General features: G+C 46.8%; 1 protein-coding gene across 16 annotated transcripts in view; it reads left to right on the top strand.

The window, feature by feature from the left end:
- The window catches only part of KALRN (kalirin RhoGEF kinase), an 809,955-nt gene that overhangs the window by 774,988 nt on the left and 16,285 nt on the right, over nt 1-18,682 (top strand). For all 16 annotated transcript variants that reach the window (XM_055128078.1, XM_055128085.1, XM_055128081.1 and 13 more), the window contains 5 exons: nt 423-594; nt 2,962-3,083; nt 4,621-4,752; nt 6,553-6,717; nt 8,705-8,783. In XM_055128078.1, the coding sequence (XP_054984053.1) occupies nt 423-594; nt 2,962-3,083; nt 4,621-4,752; nt 6,553-6,717; nt 8,705-8,783 (670 nt within the window). The remainder of the gene's footprint in view (nt 1-422; nt 595-2,961; nt 3,084-4,620; nt 4,753-6,552; nt 6,718-8,704; nt 8,784-18,682) is intronic.

Below are 18,682 nucleotides of genomic sequence, written 5' to 3'. Positions count from 1 at the left end.
GACCAGTGAGAGTCTGGGACTAGGCTAATGGAATGCAAGGCAGCACTGGGCCTTTGACTATGGGTGGGCATCTGTGACTGGACAGGGGACCGGGTGAGAATGACCATTGCAGAATGGGATGCAATCTTGATGAGGAAATAGCGTGTGCTTATACAGCCTAATGGGACAGAGACCGAGAGTGTTCCCTGCAGTTCTCTGGATTACGGCACAGGGGGTTGCTTCTCTGCACTTCCTAAATTGTGTGCCATGCATGTGTATTACTTATAAAATGCTTCTCAAAGGTACACAGGTGACCACAGCCTCACGTTGAAGGTTCTGTGATTACTGCAACCCAGGGTGGGCCTGGACATTGGTGTTATCATGTGGGCACGTGATGCTAAGTCTGTTCCAAAGGATGCAAATTTACATTACTTTGACCACAGTGGCTCCAGAGTTCCTTGTGCCCTTGGTGGATGTGACCTGCTTGCTTGGGGACACAGTGACGCTGCAGTGCAAAGTGTGTGGGCGCCCAAAGCCCACCATCACCTGGAAGGGCCCTGACCAGAACCTCCTTGACACTGACAACAGCTCAGCCACCTACACCGCCTCCTCCTGGTAAGCTGATGACCCTGTGCCAGCACCCCGCAGCCCTGCACAGCCCCTGGGCCACAGCCGGGGCAGGTCTGCTGCGGTGTGAGACCAGGGTTACTGGGAGCCTTTTCTAGAGCAAACTCTGGGCCTGGGTCCAAGGGGAGTGGGTCCAATCACATGTGCCCGCACATTTGAGACACGATGTGAACTCACACCTTAGTGAGGGAGAGAGTGTCCAGCCACCATGCTCAAGCAACATTAGAGAGGTGAGCTCACACGAGTGTGTTCTCACAGCAGTCTTCACACGCTCACATATCTCAGGACCAGGGAGATTGCTCAAGGACTGGGCCATCTGCCTTGGCGTGCATGAGGCCCCACGCTGGACTCCTGGCACCACATGGTCCCCTGAGCACTGCCAGCTTCGGCCCTGGTGGCTCCAGCACCACTGGGCCCTCAGCATCATTGTGTTGTAGAGCCAAGTACTGACCCCTCGGGCCTGGTTTGCCGAGTCTGGCCAGGAGTGACCTGTGTGAGCACTGCACAGGTGGGCCTCTCAAAATAAATTACTTATGCCCTACCACATTGTCCTCCCACACTAGCGTCTCCCCGGGACAGTGTTCTCATGTACTCTCTAATTCCTCTTGGTGGGTACTTGGGACAGGGTGCTCACGAATGCGTACCCCACCACAGTGTTCTGATTGTGGGATATCAAGCTAGCGTCAGCTTCTCCCAAAGTGACTGCCACATCTGATCACAGCTGTACACAGAGCAACTCCTGAGATCGAGAGGAACAGTAAGGAAAGGCTATGTGACACTGGGGCCACCTCAGAAGGACATTTGTTAAATGTGAGTCTTTTTTATCTCAAGCCAAGCATGAGCCAGGTTCTCTGAGAGCTTTGCCTCATCCCCACCTCAGCCCATTTCACGACTATTCCCTAAGAATCCCACAGTAATGGGACCGTCAAATCCAGTCGCCCCAGGTTCTGTGCCCTCAGCCCCTGTGAAACAGGCATGTGTGTGAGCCTCTTGTTAACCTGTGAGCAATTTCTTTAAAGAAAACAAAAGGACCTACTTCAAACTGTGCCACAGACCCTCACTTCTTAACCTAGCCAAGACTCCAGAGGGGGGTGTATGACTGGATGGCAGGCTTCCCAAAATTTGACACCAGGAAAGTTTTCTGAAAGTGTACATGGATTCAGAATCAACTGTGTGGTGGACCCCAGGGTTCTGGCAGCTCTCGCCCACACTCCACTTCTCTGGAGCAAAGGGGGTGGGAGTGGGAGAAGTTTAAGAAGCCCCAGACTAAAAACAACAATGATGACAGCAGCAAAGCCCAGCCAGCGCAGACTCCTCTGCAAAAAGGATATTGAAGCAAACTAGACTGGGCTGCCTCCCTGCACTCAGTATTTCCTGCTGCTAATTATGGATTTTACTGGTGCTACTGTTTCCGGTGCACACAGAGTCCTGAACGCTTAAGAAACTTGCATCTCTCTCTTTTTTTTTTTTTTTGCTTTTTGGGTCACACCCAGTGATGCACAGGGGTTACTCCTGGCAGTGCTCAGGGGACCATATGGGATGCTGGGAATCGAACCCAGGTTGGCTGCATGCAAGGCAAATGCCCTACCCGCTGTGCTATTGCTCTAGCCCTGACACTTGATAAAAAATTCTTTATCAAGAATATCAAGAAGAATATCAAGACGCTCTCTAACTCAGCGTCTGTGTGGGTGAGTCTTCCACGCAGGGCCCATCAGCTCTCTATTGAGTTTGTTTTGTTTCCGGGCATGGTGAGGAGTTCACCAGGACTTCAGCACCCCAGAGGACCTGGATAACTGGGACCCCTGTGTTAACTCTTCAAGGTGTCTGCAGCTTTGACCCCAGACTGGGTCCCATGGAGAGGTCACTCCCTGGGAAGTTTGCTTGACTCCTTCATCTGTTCTTTTTGTGGGTCCCATGTGTAGACTCTCAATTACTTGAACGTGTTTGTTCTTCCATCTTTCCATTTTCCGGGGCCCTTGATTACTGACCACGAGACTGAGACTATTTTAGGGTAGAGCTCTGGGTGGTGATTCTGTTTGTGATATTGTGGACCTGTGCTTGTGTAGGCTTTTATAGATTCCCAGGTGTCTTCTAGTCCTCACCTACTTCACACCTTCACTCCCTCATTTACAACAAACTAGAGAGAGAGGCTTGGCTCCTTCCTTCCTCTCTAGGGAATGCGGGAATGCGGTGACAAAGAGCAGATGGTTGCTAGGGCGCTCTGTGTAGAGGTGGCCTGACAGGGACAGACCTACTGCCCTGGCACTGAGTGACAGCCCTCTGGGCCAGCCCTGGGACTGTGCCTGCCAGTGCATGCCCAGGATGACTCTGAGGACATCCTTTTGATATTTCTAGTGATTCTGGGGAGATCACCCTGAAGATCTGTAATCTGATGCCCCAAGATAGCGGGATTTATACCTGCATCGCAGCTAATGACCATGGGACTGCGTCGACTTCAGCCACAGTGAAGGTGCAAGGTACAGGCGATTTTTAATACTCTCAAAGCACTTTTTATTGTAGCAAAAGACTATCACTTAAAATGTACCATCCTTACTTACATGTGGTATGTAGTCTGATAGTGTTAAAAGTACATTCAGGGAGCTGGGGAGATATTTCAGGAGTCATTTCAGACATGCACCTGACCCCAGCACCACCAACTGTGGCCCTGGAGGCCCCTGGGCACTGCTGCTGTGGCCCGGGGGATCCTGAAGACCCCAAACACTGAACCCCTGGCTTAATTGAATGAGTATGGCCTGGAGGGTCCCCAGGTTCCATTAACACCACTTGGGAGGCTCTCCAAAATAAATCTTATTTTAAAAACTGAATTACTGTTGAGATACACAGTAACAAAGTTGTTCATGACTGGGTTTCAGTCATATAATATTCCCAGCCCCAGCTTGCCTCTACAGCAGATACTTTTCTTCTCTCTCTCTCTTTCTCTCTCTCTCTCTCTCACTCACTTTGTCACTCTCTCTCTCTCCTTTTGGGTATTATGGTTTGTAATACAGGTACTGAAAGGTTATCATGTATGTCCCTTTATCTGCCTCCAGCTCTCAGTTCTTATCCAGAGTTATCATTTCCAGCTATATTTGTCATGGTGGTTTCTTCTCTGTCCTAACTGACTCTCCCGTCCCCTTCCTACTCCCCGAACCCCCACCAACCCCTATCACATGTGGCAAGCTTCCAACCAGCCCTCTTTCCTACTGTTCTTTGGCATTAGTCTCATATATATGTATATATAAATATATATATATAGTTATTTATATCTCACAAATCAGTGCAACCTCTCTATGTTTGTCCCTCTTCCTCAGGCTCATTTCCCTCAACATAAATCTGTTAAGCACATCCAAGAGCCGTGCTCAAGTGATATAGAGCATGGAGCATGGGCACAGCAGGTACCGCCCCTGAGTTCACTCCCGGCACGACACCCCATACACACAGCACACTCCAGGGATAACCCTGGTGTGGGACACCCCTCCCCAGCACCACCCACAGTAGCCTGCCATCCCATCACCTCTGAGTGTGACCCTTTAACAAAAGGAAAACAAAATACTCTCCCTTGTTGAGCAACCAGCCTCCAGAACTCTTTGATCCTGTAAGAGTAAAACTCTGTCCCCCTGAGTAACAAGCTCCCTCCCTCACTTCCCCAGCACCAGTGACCACTATTCTCTCGGATTCAGTGTGTTGGTGCCAATTGTACATTTTAAAGGAATCTGATAAGGTTCCCTGATAGCTAGGGAGGAGAATCCACTGTGGAAGTTGCAAAACCCTAGCCAGTGGGGAGGGGGGGCCTTTGCTAAGGCTGCGTGGCCACGGAGCAAGCTTTGCCCCTGCAGTGTCTAGCTCAGGGAGAGGCTCCCGGGCCTCCTCCAGCACCTGGAGCAGGATGGGTCACTTGGAGGGGACCAGAGGCTCAGTGTAGGACAGACGAGGTCCCTTTTCCAGGTGATCTTCCACTGTGACATCAATTCCAGGTTCCGCTGAAATAGCCAGGCCCCTGTGTCTGTCCCCCAGGTGTACCGGCCGCCCCCAACCGGCCCATCGCCCAGGAGAGAAGTTGCTCGTCTGTGATCCTGCGCTGGCTGCCACCGTCCAGCACAGGCAACTGCACCATCTCGGGCTACACCGTGGAGTACAGGGAGGAAGGTGCGTGTCCCATGTCCCCCGAGGGGCCCTTCAGAGCCACAGGGTGGGCACATCTTCTTCCCACCTTACCTTCTGGTGTTCCAGCCTCAGGCCCTCCCTAGCCACCTTCTGGGAAGGACCAGGCTGGGTTCCCTGGCCTCTCTGCTGTCCACTGCACAGGGATGGGCAGCTTGTTATACAGACAAGGATGCTGAGTGCTTCAGGAACCAAGAAACTGGAGTCTGGAAGTGGTATAGGCACTTGAACCCCGGCTGACTAATTCGTGACCATTCCTCACATTAAGAACAAGGGTAGTACGTCAGAGTTCCAAGCTGGGGACAACTGGGGAGTATACACATACACGCTTGCCTTTGTATACATAGTAGGGCTTACGATTTTTAAATGTTTTGCATTTACATGCTATAATTGCCTATATTTCTTCAGTAATTCAAAATAACTGTCATGTTACATTAGAGTATGATTAATACATTGTGATATATAACATAGCAATATGTATTTTATGTAATTGTGGGGTTAGCCTAATTTAAGTGTGAGATTGGCTTTTAAAATTGCTTGAAGGGTGTTGGAGAGAGTCCAGTGGGTAAGGTGCTTGTTTTCCATGTGGCCAGCCCAGGTCCAATCACCAATACCACAAATGGGTCCTGAATCCTGCTAGGAGTGACTCCTGAGTACAGACGCAGGAGTAAGCACCCCTGGGTATGGCCTCCAAACAGAACAAACAAAAACGAAAGAGCCCTGACAGCTAGTTATCAAGTTGAAATGAGAAGCTTCCAGCTGGAGTAGAAGCAATAGTACCCCAGTGGGGCATTTGCCTTGCACGTGGCTGACCCAGGTTTGTTCATCAGCACCTGATACAATCCCCTGAGCCCACCAGGAGTAAGCCCTGAGCACCAGTGGGTGTGGCCCCAAAACCAAAACAAAAAGGAAGCTGGCTGAAATTGTTAGCAACATCTTGGGACCACAACAGGAATTCACAGTGCATGGAAAGCACCACCTCTCCCGCATCCACACCTTGTAATGGACCCACCTGAGCGCTCGCTTCCGTCAGACAGGCCCCGCATCTGGCAGTTTCTTTCCGCTTCCTTAGCTGTTTGCAGTCCTGTCTCAGCACAGAGGTGTTAATGCTGAGCTGGGAGGCATACTGCAGAGTACCTTTACTGGGCTTTTCAGTCCTACCTCATCTATGAGCAGCTGCTACCAAGAAAGTGATTTCATCTTTTGAGTCTCTGATTTTTGTCTATAGAGAGATGGCTGTTCCTGCCCTAGGGGGGGACCTGGCAGTGAGCACACTGACCTGGCATACGCCACCTCAGGTGACACTCCACACACAGCTCACCTCCAGTGTCACGTGTGTAGTGAGAGCGTTCAGAGAGAGAATTCCATGAGACGCTTTCCATCAGAGCTTCTTTATGTAGTGAATGAGTGACATGTCTGTTGTTTCCATTTCAAGTGTTTCTTTACTAACATTTCATTGCTAATATGTGATGTATTCTTCTGGCCTATTATGAGTTGCTCCATTTTTCTCCGTGAATCCTGGCTTCTCCCTGTCATGTGTGTGCATTTGAAAAGGAACTGAATCTATAAATCAGCTGACTGTCTGCACCTCCCTCATGAGACTGAGGGAATAAAAAACTGCACTGTTGACCCACTGGCCTTCCGGGCCTTCTACTGTGGCCCCAGCTGTCCCTTGATTGAAATGTGTCATTTCCCTTTCTTTGTTGGTTAAAGTGCTAAAGGCCTTTGACATGGTCTCTCTGGCTCTCTCTCTCCCCGCACCGCCCCCTGGGATTCGTTGTACAGGTTCCCAGGCCTGGCAGCAGTCAGTGGCTTCAACCTTGGACACTTACCTTGTCATTGAAGACCTCAGTCCCGGGAGTCCTTATCAGTTCCGGGTCAGTGCCAGTAACCCCTGGGGAATCAGCCTACCCAGCGAGCCCTCAGAGTTTGTGCGGCTTCCAGAGTATGGTGAGTACCCCAGTGGTGGTGACCAGGCACCTGGCTGTCTCCACTCCCTGCCCTGGCTGTCCTTGGGCATATTAGAGCACCATGCAGGGGGTTACCGCATGGCAGTCAAGGAGCCAGTTAGACGTGCAACATGGAGTGCCTCCTCGAAGGGTGACTTCAGGTATCTTAGAGCAAAACCCAAGATCCTCTCTCCAAGCCTATAGCCCTGGGCCCACCAGAGTCTGGGAAGCAGAGGGCCAGGCAGCCTAGAGCTACTTGGGGCACTGGCCATGGGAGCTTTAGAGCTGGGTCAGCTGTCTTTCCCTCCCTGGGAACCCCTGCAAGCCAGGACTGTCCCTTCAGTGTTTGAGGCAGGCATTTCCCTGCTCATGGGCTATAAGTGGAGATGAGAGCAAGGCTGAAGGCGGTCCCCAGCCCACACCTCACCTTCCTGGGAAGTCTTTGTCAATGCAGGTATGCGCAGAGAAACCAACATGCAGGAAACTAGCTCCCTATCAGTATTTTCCAGACATGGTTCTTATTTTCTCGTCAGTCTCACTCTCTCTCTCTCTCTCTCTCTCTCTCTCTCTCTCTCTCTCTCTCTCTCTCTCTCTCTCTCTCTCCAAGCCACTGATTTCCAGGGGCACCTTGAGAGAGAAAAAGTTAATGTAAAGCAATCAGCAAAGGGTCCACAGTATAGTTGGCAGGTTGGATCCCTAGCACCCCATATGGTACCCTGAGCCCCATCAGGAGTGATGCTTGAGAGCAAAGTCAGGATTAAGTCCTGAACACCGCTGGGTGTGACCCAAAAAATAAACCTATATATGTATGTATATATGTGTGTGTGTGTGTGTGTGTGTGTGTGTGTGTGTGTGTCCTAGAGATAGTATGGCAGGTCTGACCTTGGCTGTCTGACTCAGGTTCCACACCAGCACCACAGCTGGTCCCTGAGCTCTGCAGGATTGATCGCTGAGCACAGTCAGTGTGGCCCAAAACCTTCTCTCCCTCCCCTCCCCAAAATAAAAGAATAAAATCTGCAGTGGGCACAGAAAGTGTGGAGAGTATGGAGGTATGGAGGGAGGGAGAGGTCACTGTACTTCTGAGGTCCTGTGTCCCCTAATCCTGATGAATGACTGCAGAAACCCTACGCCCACCTGCACCCCTAGGTACTCCATTCACCTCCCTCCTCATGGCCTTGCTCCTACAGGTCCATTAATCACTAAGAACCTTGGTCTGGGATCTCTGTTTCCTTGGGATTCAGTCTCCTGAGCCACATTATCCTTTGCCGGGCTGGACCCTGTCCCCTGGAGCCCCTGGGGACCAGGTCAGACCTGTTCTGTGTATAGTTCCTCTTCTCCCAAGCACTTTGCTTCTTGTGAACCCTAATTGCCAGCTGACAACAAAAACGTGTGTGTGTGTGTGTGTGTGTGTGTGTGAGAGAGAGAGAGAGAGAGAGAGAGAGAGAGAGAAGAGAGAGAGGGAATTATTGCCAGGGAATGACACTTCCCACAAGGTCATGCTTGGATTGTGTTTGGGGACAGGTGGGGCTATTGGGTCTACCAGAGACACCCATTCCTATTGGGCGAGGTGAGGAGCCTCGTAAGGATGCTCTATCACTCTCTGTTCCCACCTTTGCCTGTCATGACGCCCCTCCCCACCCAGTCCTCATTCTCATTGGCTTTTCTTAACCTTCTAAGTGTTTTCCTTTATTCCTTTGGTTTTTTCCTACTCACTTTCTGTTTTAAATGACCCAGAATTTTCATTTCCAAGGTCCTTGCATTTTCTCTTTGTTTCCCTAGATGCTACAGGGTGTCTGACCCCATCATGTCACTTTCCCCTTGGATGAGATTCTTAAAAATAGCTCTGCAGAGGATCACGGCATTTTCCCACTGTGCAGGACTCCATATTTAGTCATGAGCGCTGCTTTGGGGCCTTGCTGAAGCTTTTCTGTTGACCTTTGCCTACTCATAAATGACATCTCAGTATCAAATTCTCTCTCCCCCCAAAGATGCTGCTGCTGATGGTGCCACCATTTCTTGGAAGGATAATTTTGACTCAGCTTATACGGAACTGAATGAAATTGGAAGGTAATGATAGTTTTCTATTCCTTTCCACACACACACAACATCGATCAGAACTGTGACTTGTTTTTGGTGTTCACTATATAAAGTGCTCTTGCTCTAGTTTTAAGAACTGGAATATGAATCCTTTCTATTCCTCTTATCTCTAACTTCTTAAGTTGCTTGCTTTACTCATCAGCTTTAAGCCTTTCTTCTTTCCTAGTAAAAGAATTTAGGATTCAGGGCTGGATAGTACAGCAGGTAGGGGTCTTCCTTGCATACAGTCAGCCCAGCTTTGGTCCCCAGCACCCCATATGTCCCACAAGCCCTGCCAGAAGTGATTCCGGAGTGCAGAGCTAGTAATAATCCCTGAGTATCACCAAGTGTGGCTCCAAACTACCTCCCTGTCACACACACAGAAAAGAATTTATGACAACATTTTTTTTTTCAAAGTGCAATTTTGGTTACACATTTCAGGCTCTGTCATGTGGCATTTTTTGTTGTTGTTTTTATTTAGTTCCAATATGTTTCTGGATTTACAATTATAAGTTATATGGGTTCTAATGTTTCCAGACGTGGTGATAGTTTTTTAAAAATTATCTTTTGTGGCCTAGAGAGATAATACAGCTAGTAGGGTGCTTGCTTTGCATGTGACCACCCCAGGAGTCATCTCTGGCACTACAAATGGTCTCCTGAACACACCAGGAGTGACCCCTGAGCACAGAGCCAGGGGTGCTAAGAGTAAGCCCTTAACACTGCCAGGTGTGACCTGGAAACAAAGCAAAAGGAAAGTATCTTTTGTTACTGATTTAATTTAATTCAACTGTGGGCGGAGAATCTGTTCTATATGATACTGATTTCTTGGTTTTTGTTGAGATTTTCTTTATGAGTAGTCAGTTTTTTTCAAAAGAAAAAGAAATGTGTCCCTAGGAAAAACCAAACAACTGATTGTTAAGTGCAGGTCTATGCATGTGTCCATGTAGCAAACACACGTGGAGTTTCTAACAAGATCCCTCTTCGGGGCCAGAGTGACAGTATAGCAGAGAGGGCATTTGCCTTGCATGCAGCCAACCTGGTTCAATCCACGGTATCTCATATGCTCCCACCAAGCACAGCCAGAAGTAATTCCTGAGTGCAGAGCCAGGAGTAAGCCCTGAGCACTGCTGGGTGTGACGCAAAAAGAAAAAAAGAAAAATAGACCCCTCTTCATAATATACACACTCATGTCACCCCCTTCCTCTCTCTCATACACACAGACACTCACATGTAAAAAACTAAGGCTCGCCAAGGGGCGCGAGCACTCTCGGGCTCTCTGGGCGGCTCTGTCTCACCGCCCACGTTCGGTGCCCCGGAACCGCTGTGTGTGCTGTCAGTCAAGGGCAGGCAACGGAAGGAAGAAGGCCAAACTGGGTGCTCGATCAGTTTATTTCATTCTCTCTCCCTGCTTCTCTCCCGGCTCTCGGTCTCTCTCTGGATCTGTGGATCTGGCCCCCGTGGATCTGGCCCCCCAACCCACTCTTACAGCCTAGTTAAATCTCCACAGCATGTGGGGGGTTGGGGTGTACACATAGGTGTGGTCATCATCAATAGGGTAAGGTTCCTTTCCCTTAGGGGATGCTTCTCCTAGGACTTAATTCTCTTTCAGCAGGAGGATCCACCCAAGGGCGGAGTCCCATGAATGTGTTTCTCTTCTCCTCAGCCAGCAAACATATAAGAATTCATAATATTAATCACTTTGTATGGACACAATAAGAGATGCATTAAAGCTTATGGAATTGCTCTCCTGGGGCCATCTCAATCTCAGACAACAGTGCTCAGGCCAGATCAGTCTTTCCTATACCTAGCAGGGTCCTAGTCTTGTCATTACTTTTGGATCATGACAGTATTTGTCTATGATCAAGCTCTTAACTTATAGTTAAAAATTAGGCGCTTTGGCCATGCCCATCTGGATGCCAGGGTAGCACATAACTCACCGCTTGCCCTGGATCCTTCCCGTCCCTCGTTGGGACCCTGCTTTTGGGTGCTAGGAACTGAGGGCAACTGAGGCTTAAGTGGAGAAAGCAGATGCCCGGGAGGGAATAATATTCGAGGCCAATTAATTCCCAAGTTATAAAAACATAATATTGTCTTCTTGTATCTATACAAAACAGACATAGCTTTAAAGTAAATTATTCAAAAGGCACAAGAAGAGGAGAAAGGCAATATTAACTTATATAATATAAATTCAGTATCCTAGGAAGGTCTGACTTTACAAATTAGCAGAGTCAGATTAAGGGAAAGCCGAGGATTAACTCTTTTGGGGAAGAGAGCATGGAGAAGTGATTATAGCTAAACAAAGGAATGGGAGAGATTCGGGAACACCTTGTTGGGTGTGACTGGGGTAAGGCTAAACTCCAGGGAAAACCGGGACAAGCTACTTGTGGCAAGGAGGGAAAGGATAAAGTAATGTCATCCTACACTCACACACACAAAATTTGGTTAGAAAAGTGTTCCCTTAGGATGGGAAGATAATCAAAGTGCTGGACTTGATTATCCAGCTTTCCATGTGGGAGCCCTGGCTTGACCTCTGGAACTTTATGGAGGACTACCTAGAGCGATCCCTGAGATCCCTGAGCACTGAGCAGGGAGTAGCTCCTGAGCATCAAAAAATATACCCCCCAAAAAACCTGTGCCCTCAAAAATAAATATATCATATACATAGTATATAAATATGTATAAATATTAAAATATATTTTACATATTTTTTAATTTATTCTTTTATTGAATCACCATGTGGAAAGTTACAAAGCTTTCAGGTTTAAGTCCCAGTTATACCATGCTCGAACACCCATCCCTTCACCATTGCACATATTCCACCACCAAGATTCACAGTATACCTCCCCCTCTCCCCCCACCTCCCCAGCCCCCCACCCCGCATGTGTAACTGGTAAATTTCACTTTACTTTCACTTTACTTTGATTACATTCAATATTTCAAGAAAAAAAACTCACTATTATTGATTTGGAGTTTCTCCCCCCTAAAGTCGACCTGCTGAAAAGAAAGCATTTGATAATTTGTTTTCCATTGCTGAGAATGAAGAGATATGAGGTCGAGAGGCCACACTAGCAGCCGCATGGGTTTGGATTTCTGTATTTTAGTACTTTAGTAACTAAGTCCAGAGAAATATCTGCCAGAAATTGCATCATTGCAAGCTTGTACCTCTCAGCTACTTTATATTCCACATATGAGTGCAGTCTTTCTATGTCTGTCTCTTTCTTCTCAAAAAGTTAGAAATTGAGCTTCCATTTGACCCAGCAATATCACTCCTGGGAATATATCCCGGAGAGGCAAAAAGGTATAGTAGAGATGACATCTGCATTTCTATGTTCATTGCCGCACTGTTTACAATAGCCACAATATGGAAAAAACCAGAGTACCCAAAAACAGATAACTGGTTAAAGACACTCTGGTATATCTACACAATGGAATACTACGTAGCTGTCAGAATACATGAAGTCATGAAATTTGCTTATAAGTGGATCAACATGGAAAGTATCATGCTGAGTGATATATTTTACGTATTTATATAATATATATATTCTGAAAATTTTCCTTTATCACAAGTAGTTCACATTTTCAGAAGATTCTTTTTTGTTTGGGGGCCATACCTGATGGTGGTGAGGGCTTACTAGTGACTCTGATCTCAGGGATTACTCCTGGTGGGTTCAGAGGACTAGTTGGGATGCTGGGGATCTAACCCAGGTTGGCTGCATGCAAGACAAGTGCACTACAAATGTTCGTAAGTCTGTAACTGTACCTCACAGTGATTCACTAATAAAATTTTTTTAAAAAGACAAGTACACTAACTGTTATGCTGTTTTTCTGGCATCTAGAAGATTTTTGAAAACTTTGGTATGTGAACTGAATGGAATGAAAATAAAGCTTGTTGATACTTATATAGACATATAAACAACATCTGCCCAGGATCATAAAGGTCAACTTTATTTATCATACCTAAACCTCTAAGTTAGGCCTATATGCTTCTTTTGTTAAAAAACAAAGTATAATAATTAAATGTTATAGAAATTAGGTTCCTGCGACCAGAGAGATAGTACAGGGAGTAAAGTACTTGCCTTGCATGCAGCTGACCTCATTCAATCCTGAGTACCACAAGTGGTTCCCCCAAGCGCTGCAGGAGTGACCCCTGACCACAGAGCCAGGAGTAAGCCCTGAGCACTTTTGTAGCCAAAACAGACAAATAAAAATTAGGGTGAAAGAGAATTAATTTTATTCTCATACCCCATCAATAGAAACAAAGAGGATTTGAGCGTGGCATCTCTACCTAGAAATCAGTTATCTGAGCATCACAGATTTAATAAGCCAAGAGTTATCCGCAGGGAATTCAGGCTGGCTACCTGGACGGGATCTGAAAAACAGTTGTTTCCAGGCTTCCAGGTCCTGGAGAGCAAAGGGAACCCAGTCAGTCAATCCCTTCTGGGACTTCTCGGACTCTGCAATAGCTAATTGTTCAGGCACACCACAAGTGTGAGGGCGCTGAAAGAGGAGACGTAAGTGTAGAGCATGAGATGCAGGAGGAAGGCAAGTGTCCTCAGAGGCCTGCTAAGTCTCCATCTCCATCCGCCAGGGAGGCAGAATTCCCTCTGGGCTGGGACAGCATGGGCCACTTTGCATAGGTCTAAAAGGAGGCTAGCACAGGACTGCTGGACTGAGCAACAGTACAGTGGGTAGCACTCTTGCCTTGCATGTGGCTGACCTGGGTTCAATCCCTGAGCCCACCAGGAGTGACTTCTGAGCACAGAGCTGGGAGCACCCCTGAGCACTGCTAGGTGTGGCCAAAAAACACACACACACACACAAAAAGTAAAATAAAATAATCCAGGACCAGATAAATAGCTCAATGGGCTGAGCACGTGCTGAGAAGGCTCAGGTTTGATCCCCGGCACCAGATGGTCTCCCAGAGCCACCAGAATGACCTCTCTGAGCAGAGCTGGAAGCAACTGCTGAGCACTGCAGGGTGTGGCCCCTAAATCAAATATTATAAAACAAAGTGATAGGTTCCAATGTCAGCCAAGATAATGTGGTCTCATTGTAGCCTTTTTATTTTTTTTTTTATTTTTTTTTTTTTTTTTTTTTTTTTTTTTTTTTTTTTAAATTTTATTGAATCACCATGTGGAGGGTTACATAGTTCTCAGGATTATGTCGGTTATACAGTTCTCAAACACCCTTCACTTCACCAGTGCCCATCTTCCATCACCAACCCCCCCAGTATACCTGCCGCCCCCTCCCACCTCCCCAGTCCCAACCCTTGCACATGATATGTTTCACTTCGTTTACGCCTTATTTCGATTACATTCCATGTTTCAACATACAACTCACTACCGTTGTTGGGGTTTCCCCCAAAAAAGAAAAGCAGTCCTATTGCCAAGGAGGCATTTGATAGTTCTCCATTGCTAAGAATATAGAGATATTAAGTCCCGCTGTTTGTTACATAGTTTTTCTTTTTCCCCCTTGCCCCGCGCCACCGAGTTCACGCCTGTTTTAGTAATCGCCACGCTGCCTGACAAGGGAAAAAAAAACCGAAAAGGATGGTTATTTCCCGTCATCAGCAGGCGTGGGGCTCTGGCTTAGTTGATAGACTTGTAGAGTATCTGCAAGCAGTCTCTGGAACCGACGGTCTTGCGCTGGTGTCGGCTCCGGCTCGAGATTCCACCAGCGTCCCGCTGTTCCTTGTACATAATTTTTCCCCTTATATCCCATTCCCACGCCACCAGGTCTGTTTGCTTAATGGGCATCACACTGTAGTTGATGACACACCGCGTTTCTTCCCGAGAAAGAAGAAAATTTCTTCTCAGCCGGCGTGGGGATATAGCTTAGTTCAGTCTAGTGAGATGGCATTGTAGCCTTTTTAAATTCATTAATTATAACTGGAATCTCTGGACAAATTACAAAAAGTGACTACTGAAGATTCTGAAAAGGAAGTAACAGAGGTCTGGTGAGGGAAGTAAAACCCTGAAGGGCAGTGACAATGCGTTTTCTAGGTTTTTCAAATCTTTCCTACTTTGGCTCCTGCCTTTGGGATAACAATGGGACAAATTAATGAACTGCACTACATGCAAAAACCAAAATCTTGCAAAGAAACTAATTTTTCTGCCTAAAATACAGGCAACAAAGCTGGGCGGATAATACAGAAGTTAACAACTTGCATTGCATGTATCCAGACCCAGTTCAATCTCCAACACAGCATATGGATTCCCTTAGTACTGCCAGGAGTGATCCCTGAGCACAGAACCAGGAGTAAGCCCTGAGCATTGCCAGATACGACTCCCACCCCCTCCCCCCAAAAGCAAAAAATATAGACAGCTAGGGTCCCTTGCCTCTTTGAACTGAACAGCAGAAACACCCCATACACAACACACAAACACACACACAAACACATACACACACGTGTGTCCTCTACCACTGCTATAGCCCAGGATCCTTCATGCACTACTGCTCAGTTTCAGGCAGCTAAAACATTGTTCTGGTCAGAGGAACCACAAAAGGGGGCCCATGGGAGCTAAGGAATGTGGAGGAAATATCAGGGAGAAAATAGCCAAAGAAGGAGATACCCAAAATCTGTGTGTGGAACAACGAACATTCTGGGTCAGTTCCAAGTGTGCATGTATGGAAGCCAGCAAGGGAAGCAGAGCAAGGCTGTGAGAACTGATATAAGCCAGCCTGTGCTTAGCCACCTGCAGGGATACAGCATTGCAGACACATATTTGAAAGTGCCCCTAGGGACAGTCACGAATAGCATCACAGACACTTTGTTTTTTTTGTTTTGTTTTGTTTTGTTTTAAATTAATAGTTTATTTTTAATTAGTGAGTCAACGTGAGGGTACAGTTACAGATTTATACATTTTTGTGCTCATGTTTCCCCCATACAAAGTTCGATAACCCCATCCCTTCACCAGTGCCCATTCTCCACCGCCAGTAAACCCAACATCCCTCCCACCCTCCCCAGTCTCGTCTCCCCCCACTCCACACTGCCACTATGGCAGGGTATTCCCTTTTGTTCTCTCTCTCTGATTAGGTGTTGTGGTTTGCAATAAAGGTGTTGAGTGGCCATTGAGCATCACAGACACTTTGAAAAGGACTGACAGTGAGAACCACCTGCCTCCAAACCTGGGACAGAAACTGCAGTCTGGATCTAACCAAGCTGACTAACTGCAGACTTGCAAACAAACAAAAAGCCCACATTCTCCAGGGGAGTTTAAAGAGACCCAGAGTTTCACAGCCTTACCCTCAAAATGTTCAGGGTCACTAAACATAATAACAACTGAAGCTGGAGATCAGGACAATCTAACAAATTCCCAGAGGAGAAAAAACATCTACAGATGGCAGCTCAGAAAAAATCTAGATGTTGAAATTTTCAGACTTTAAAGCAACTATTATAACCATGTTCTGTGAGATAGAGGCAAGCACTCTTTATTTTTTTTAAAAGATGTGAGGCACTCAAAAGCAGTGCTCAGAGGCCAATGGGCCACTCCCAGGAATCCTTGATCTTGCTGCATCAGGCCTGACAATTCTGTACTAAGGACAGTGATGCAGTGGTGTGGAGGTCAGCAGTGGAGTGGGCTCAGTGGTGCGATGGTGCAGTGATGCGGTAGTGCAGTGGTACATGATGCAAAAACACAGTGATACAACGGTGCAGTGCAATGGTTGTGCAGTGCGATGCAGTGATACAGTGATGCGGTGATATGCTGGTACAGTGTTATGGTGATGCAGTGGTGCAGTGTGCTCAACTGCAGCCTATGCCACACGTGATGGTGCTGTGCTGGGCAACTCCAAACACTTTTTTTGGAGTTTGCACTGGGCAACACTGGGTAGGGGTTACTCCAAGATCAATGCTCAGGGGTCATCGAGCAGTGCTGGGATAGAACCCAGGGGCCTCGCTTCTGGGTCGTGCTGCCTTGTGACCTTGCTTACACTATCTCTGCCCTTACCACTGATCTGAGCAGTTTTGCCTGCTAATTCACTGTCACCCCCTGATGGGGTCTCTACTGAGGGGGCCCGATGCCTCTATTGCGGATGTGACTCGTTTGGTGGCTTGTGCGCTTCCTTGTGAAGCAAGATACATGAAATATCTCTGAGTACTTTATGGATAAGCAACATGATATATAAATTTACCTTAAATAATGTGAATCACCTTAAATTCAGCTTTCAAAGAAAGGAAAAGCATAGCAGTGGGGTTAAAAAGAGATGCAGGATTGCCAAAATGTTGACAGTCATTAGAGCTGACTGCTGATTACATAGAAGTTATGCCAGTTGTTCAACTTTTGTGTTTGAGAATTTTCAGAATTTTTAAAATTTTAATTGAGTGAAAATAGATATAAAATAAAGAGTTAAAGTTTCCTGGTTTGGAACCGGAGAGATAGTACAGTGGGGTAAGCACTTTCCTTTCCCTGTGCTTGTGGCCCGCACCCATTCAACCCCTGCATCACATACAGTCCCTATGCCACACCAAAAGAGATCCCTGAGACAGAAGTGAGCTAGGAGGACAGTCCCCACACCAAAAGCCCCTACCCTCAAAGATGCCTGGCAAAAGCAGAAATGTTTTTCTTTTAGAATCTAGATTCCTCCTTCTTTAATATTAATCCTGTTGCTCTCCTTTCCTTCTTCCTTCCTTCCTTCCTCCTTCCTCCTTCCTTCCTTCCTTCCTTCCTCCTTCCTTCTCTTCCTCCCTCCTCTCCTCCTCCCTCGCCCTCCCTCCCTCCCTCCCTCTCTCTCCCTCCCTCTCTTTCTCTCTATCTCTGTCTGCTCTTCTTCTGTCTTTCTTCTTTCTTTCTTTCTTCTGTTCCTTTCTTTCTTTCTTTCTTTCTTTCTTTCTTTCTTTCCTCCTCGCTTTCTTTCTCTCTCATTTTTATTTTTTTTTCTTTTTTTGGGGGGGTCTCACCCAGCAATGCACAGGTGTTACTCCTGGCTCATGCACTCAGGAATTACTCCTGGCAGTGCTCAGGGGACCATATGAGATGCTGGGAATCGAATGCGGGTTGGCTTCGGGCAAGCAAATGCCCTACCCACTGTGGCTATTGCTCCAACCCCACTTTCTCTCTCTTTCTTTACTTTTCAATTTCTCTCTCTTTCTTCCTCTCTTTCTACTTTCACTTTCTTTCTTTCTTCTTTTTTCTTTCTTTCCCCCTCTCTGCTTTCACTTTCTCTTTCTTTCTTTCTATTTCTTTATTACTTTCACTCCCATCCTTTTCTTTCTTCCTTTCTCTCTTTTTCTTTCTCTTCTCTCTTTCTTCCTTCTCTCTCTCTTCTTTCTTCCTCTGTCTTTTCTTCTTTCTCTTCCTTCCTCTCTCTCTCCCTCCCTTTCTTTCTTTCTCTTTCTTCCTTCCTTCCTTTCTTTCTTTTCTTTCTTTTTTTCTTCCGTTCCTTCCTTCCTTCCTTTCTTTCTTTCTTTTCTTTCTTTTTTCTTCCTTCCTTCCTTCCTTCCTTCCTTTCTTTCTTTCTTTCCTTCTTTTTTCTTTCTTTCTTTTTCCTTCCTTCTTCCTTCCTTCCTTCCTTCCTTCCTTCCTTCCTTCCTTCCTTCCTTTCTTTCTTTCTTTCTTTCTTTCTTTCTTTCTTTCTTTTCTTTCTTTCTTTCTTTCTGTCTTTCTTTCTTTCTTTGACTTTGTATTCAGGCTTACTCCAGTGGTCAGCTTACCCTGACTTCTCCTGGGGGGCTCAGGGGACCACACGCGATGCCAGTGATGAAGCCCACTTGCTGCATGCAAGGCAAGTGCCCTACCTGCTATACTCTTGCTCTGGCCCCACACTCCTTAAATGTTTACAAAAATGCACTTTACTTAGTAAATAAAACTCAACCTGTTCTTGATGCACAAGATAATATGGAACTCTGTTGACGAAAAGTGATAGTTCACTCTTGGCGTCTCAGAGAACCC

This window comes from Sorex araneus, chromosome 2 (assembly GCF_027595985.1).
Source record: "Sorex araneus isolate mSorAra2 chromosome 2, mSorAra2.pri, whole genome shotgun sequence".
NCBI lineage: Eukaryota > Metazoa > Chordata > Mammalia > Eulipotyphla > Soricidae > Sorex > Sorex araneus.
The sequence above is the reverse complement of the archived record's forward strand: the minus strand, read 5'-3'. Positions and strand labels throughout refer to the sequence as shown.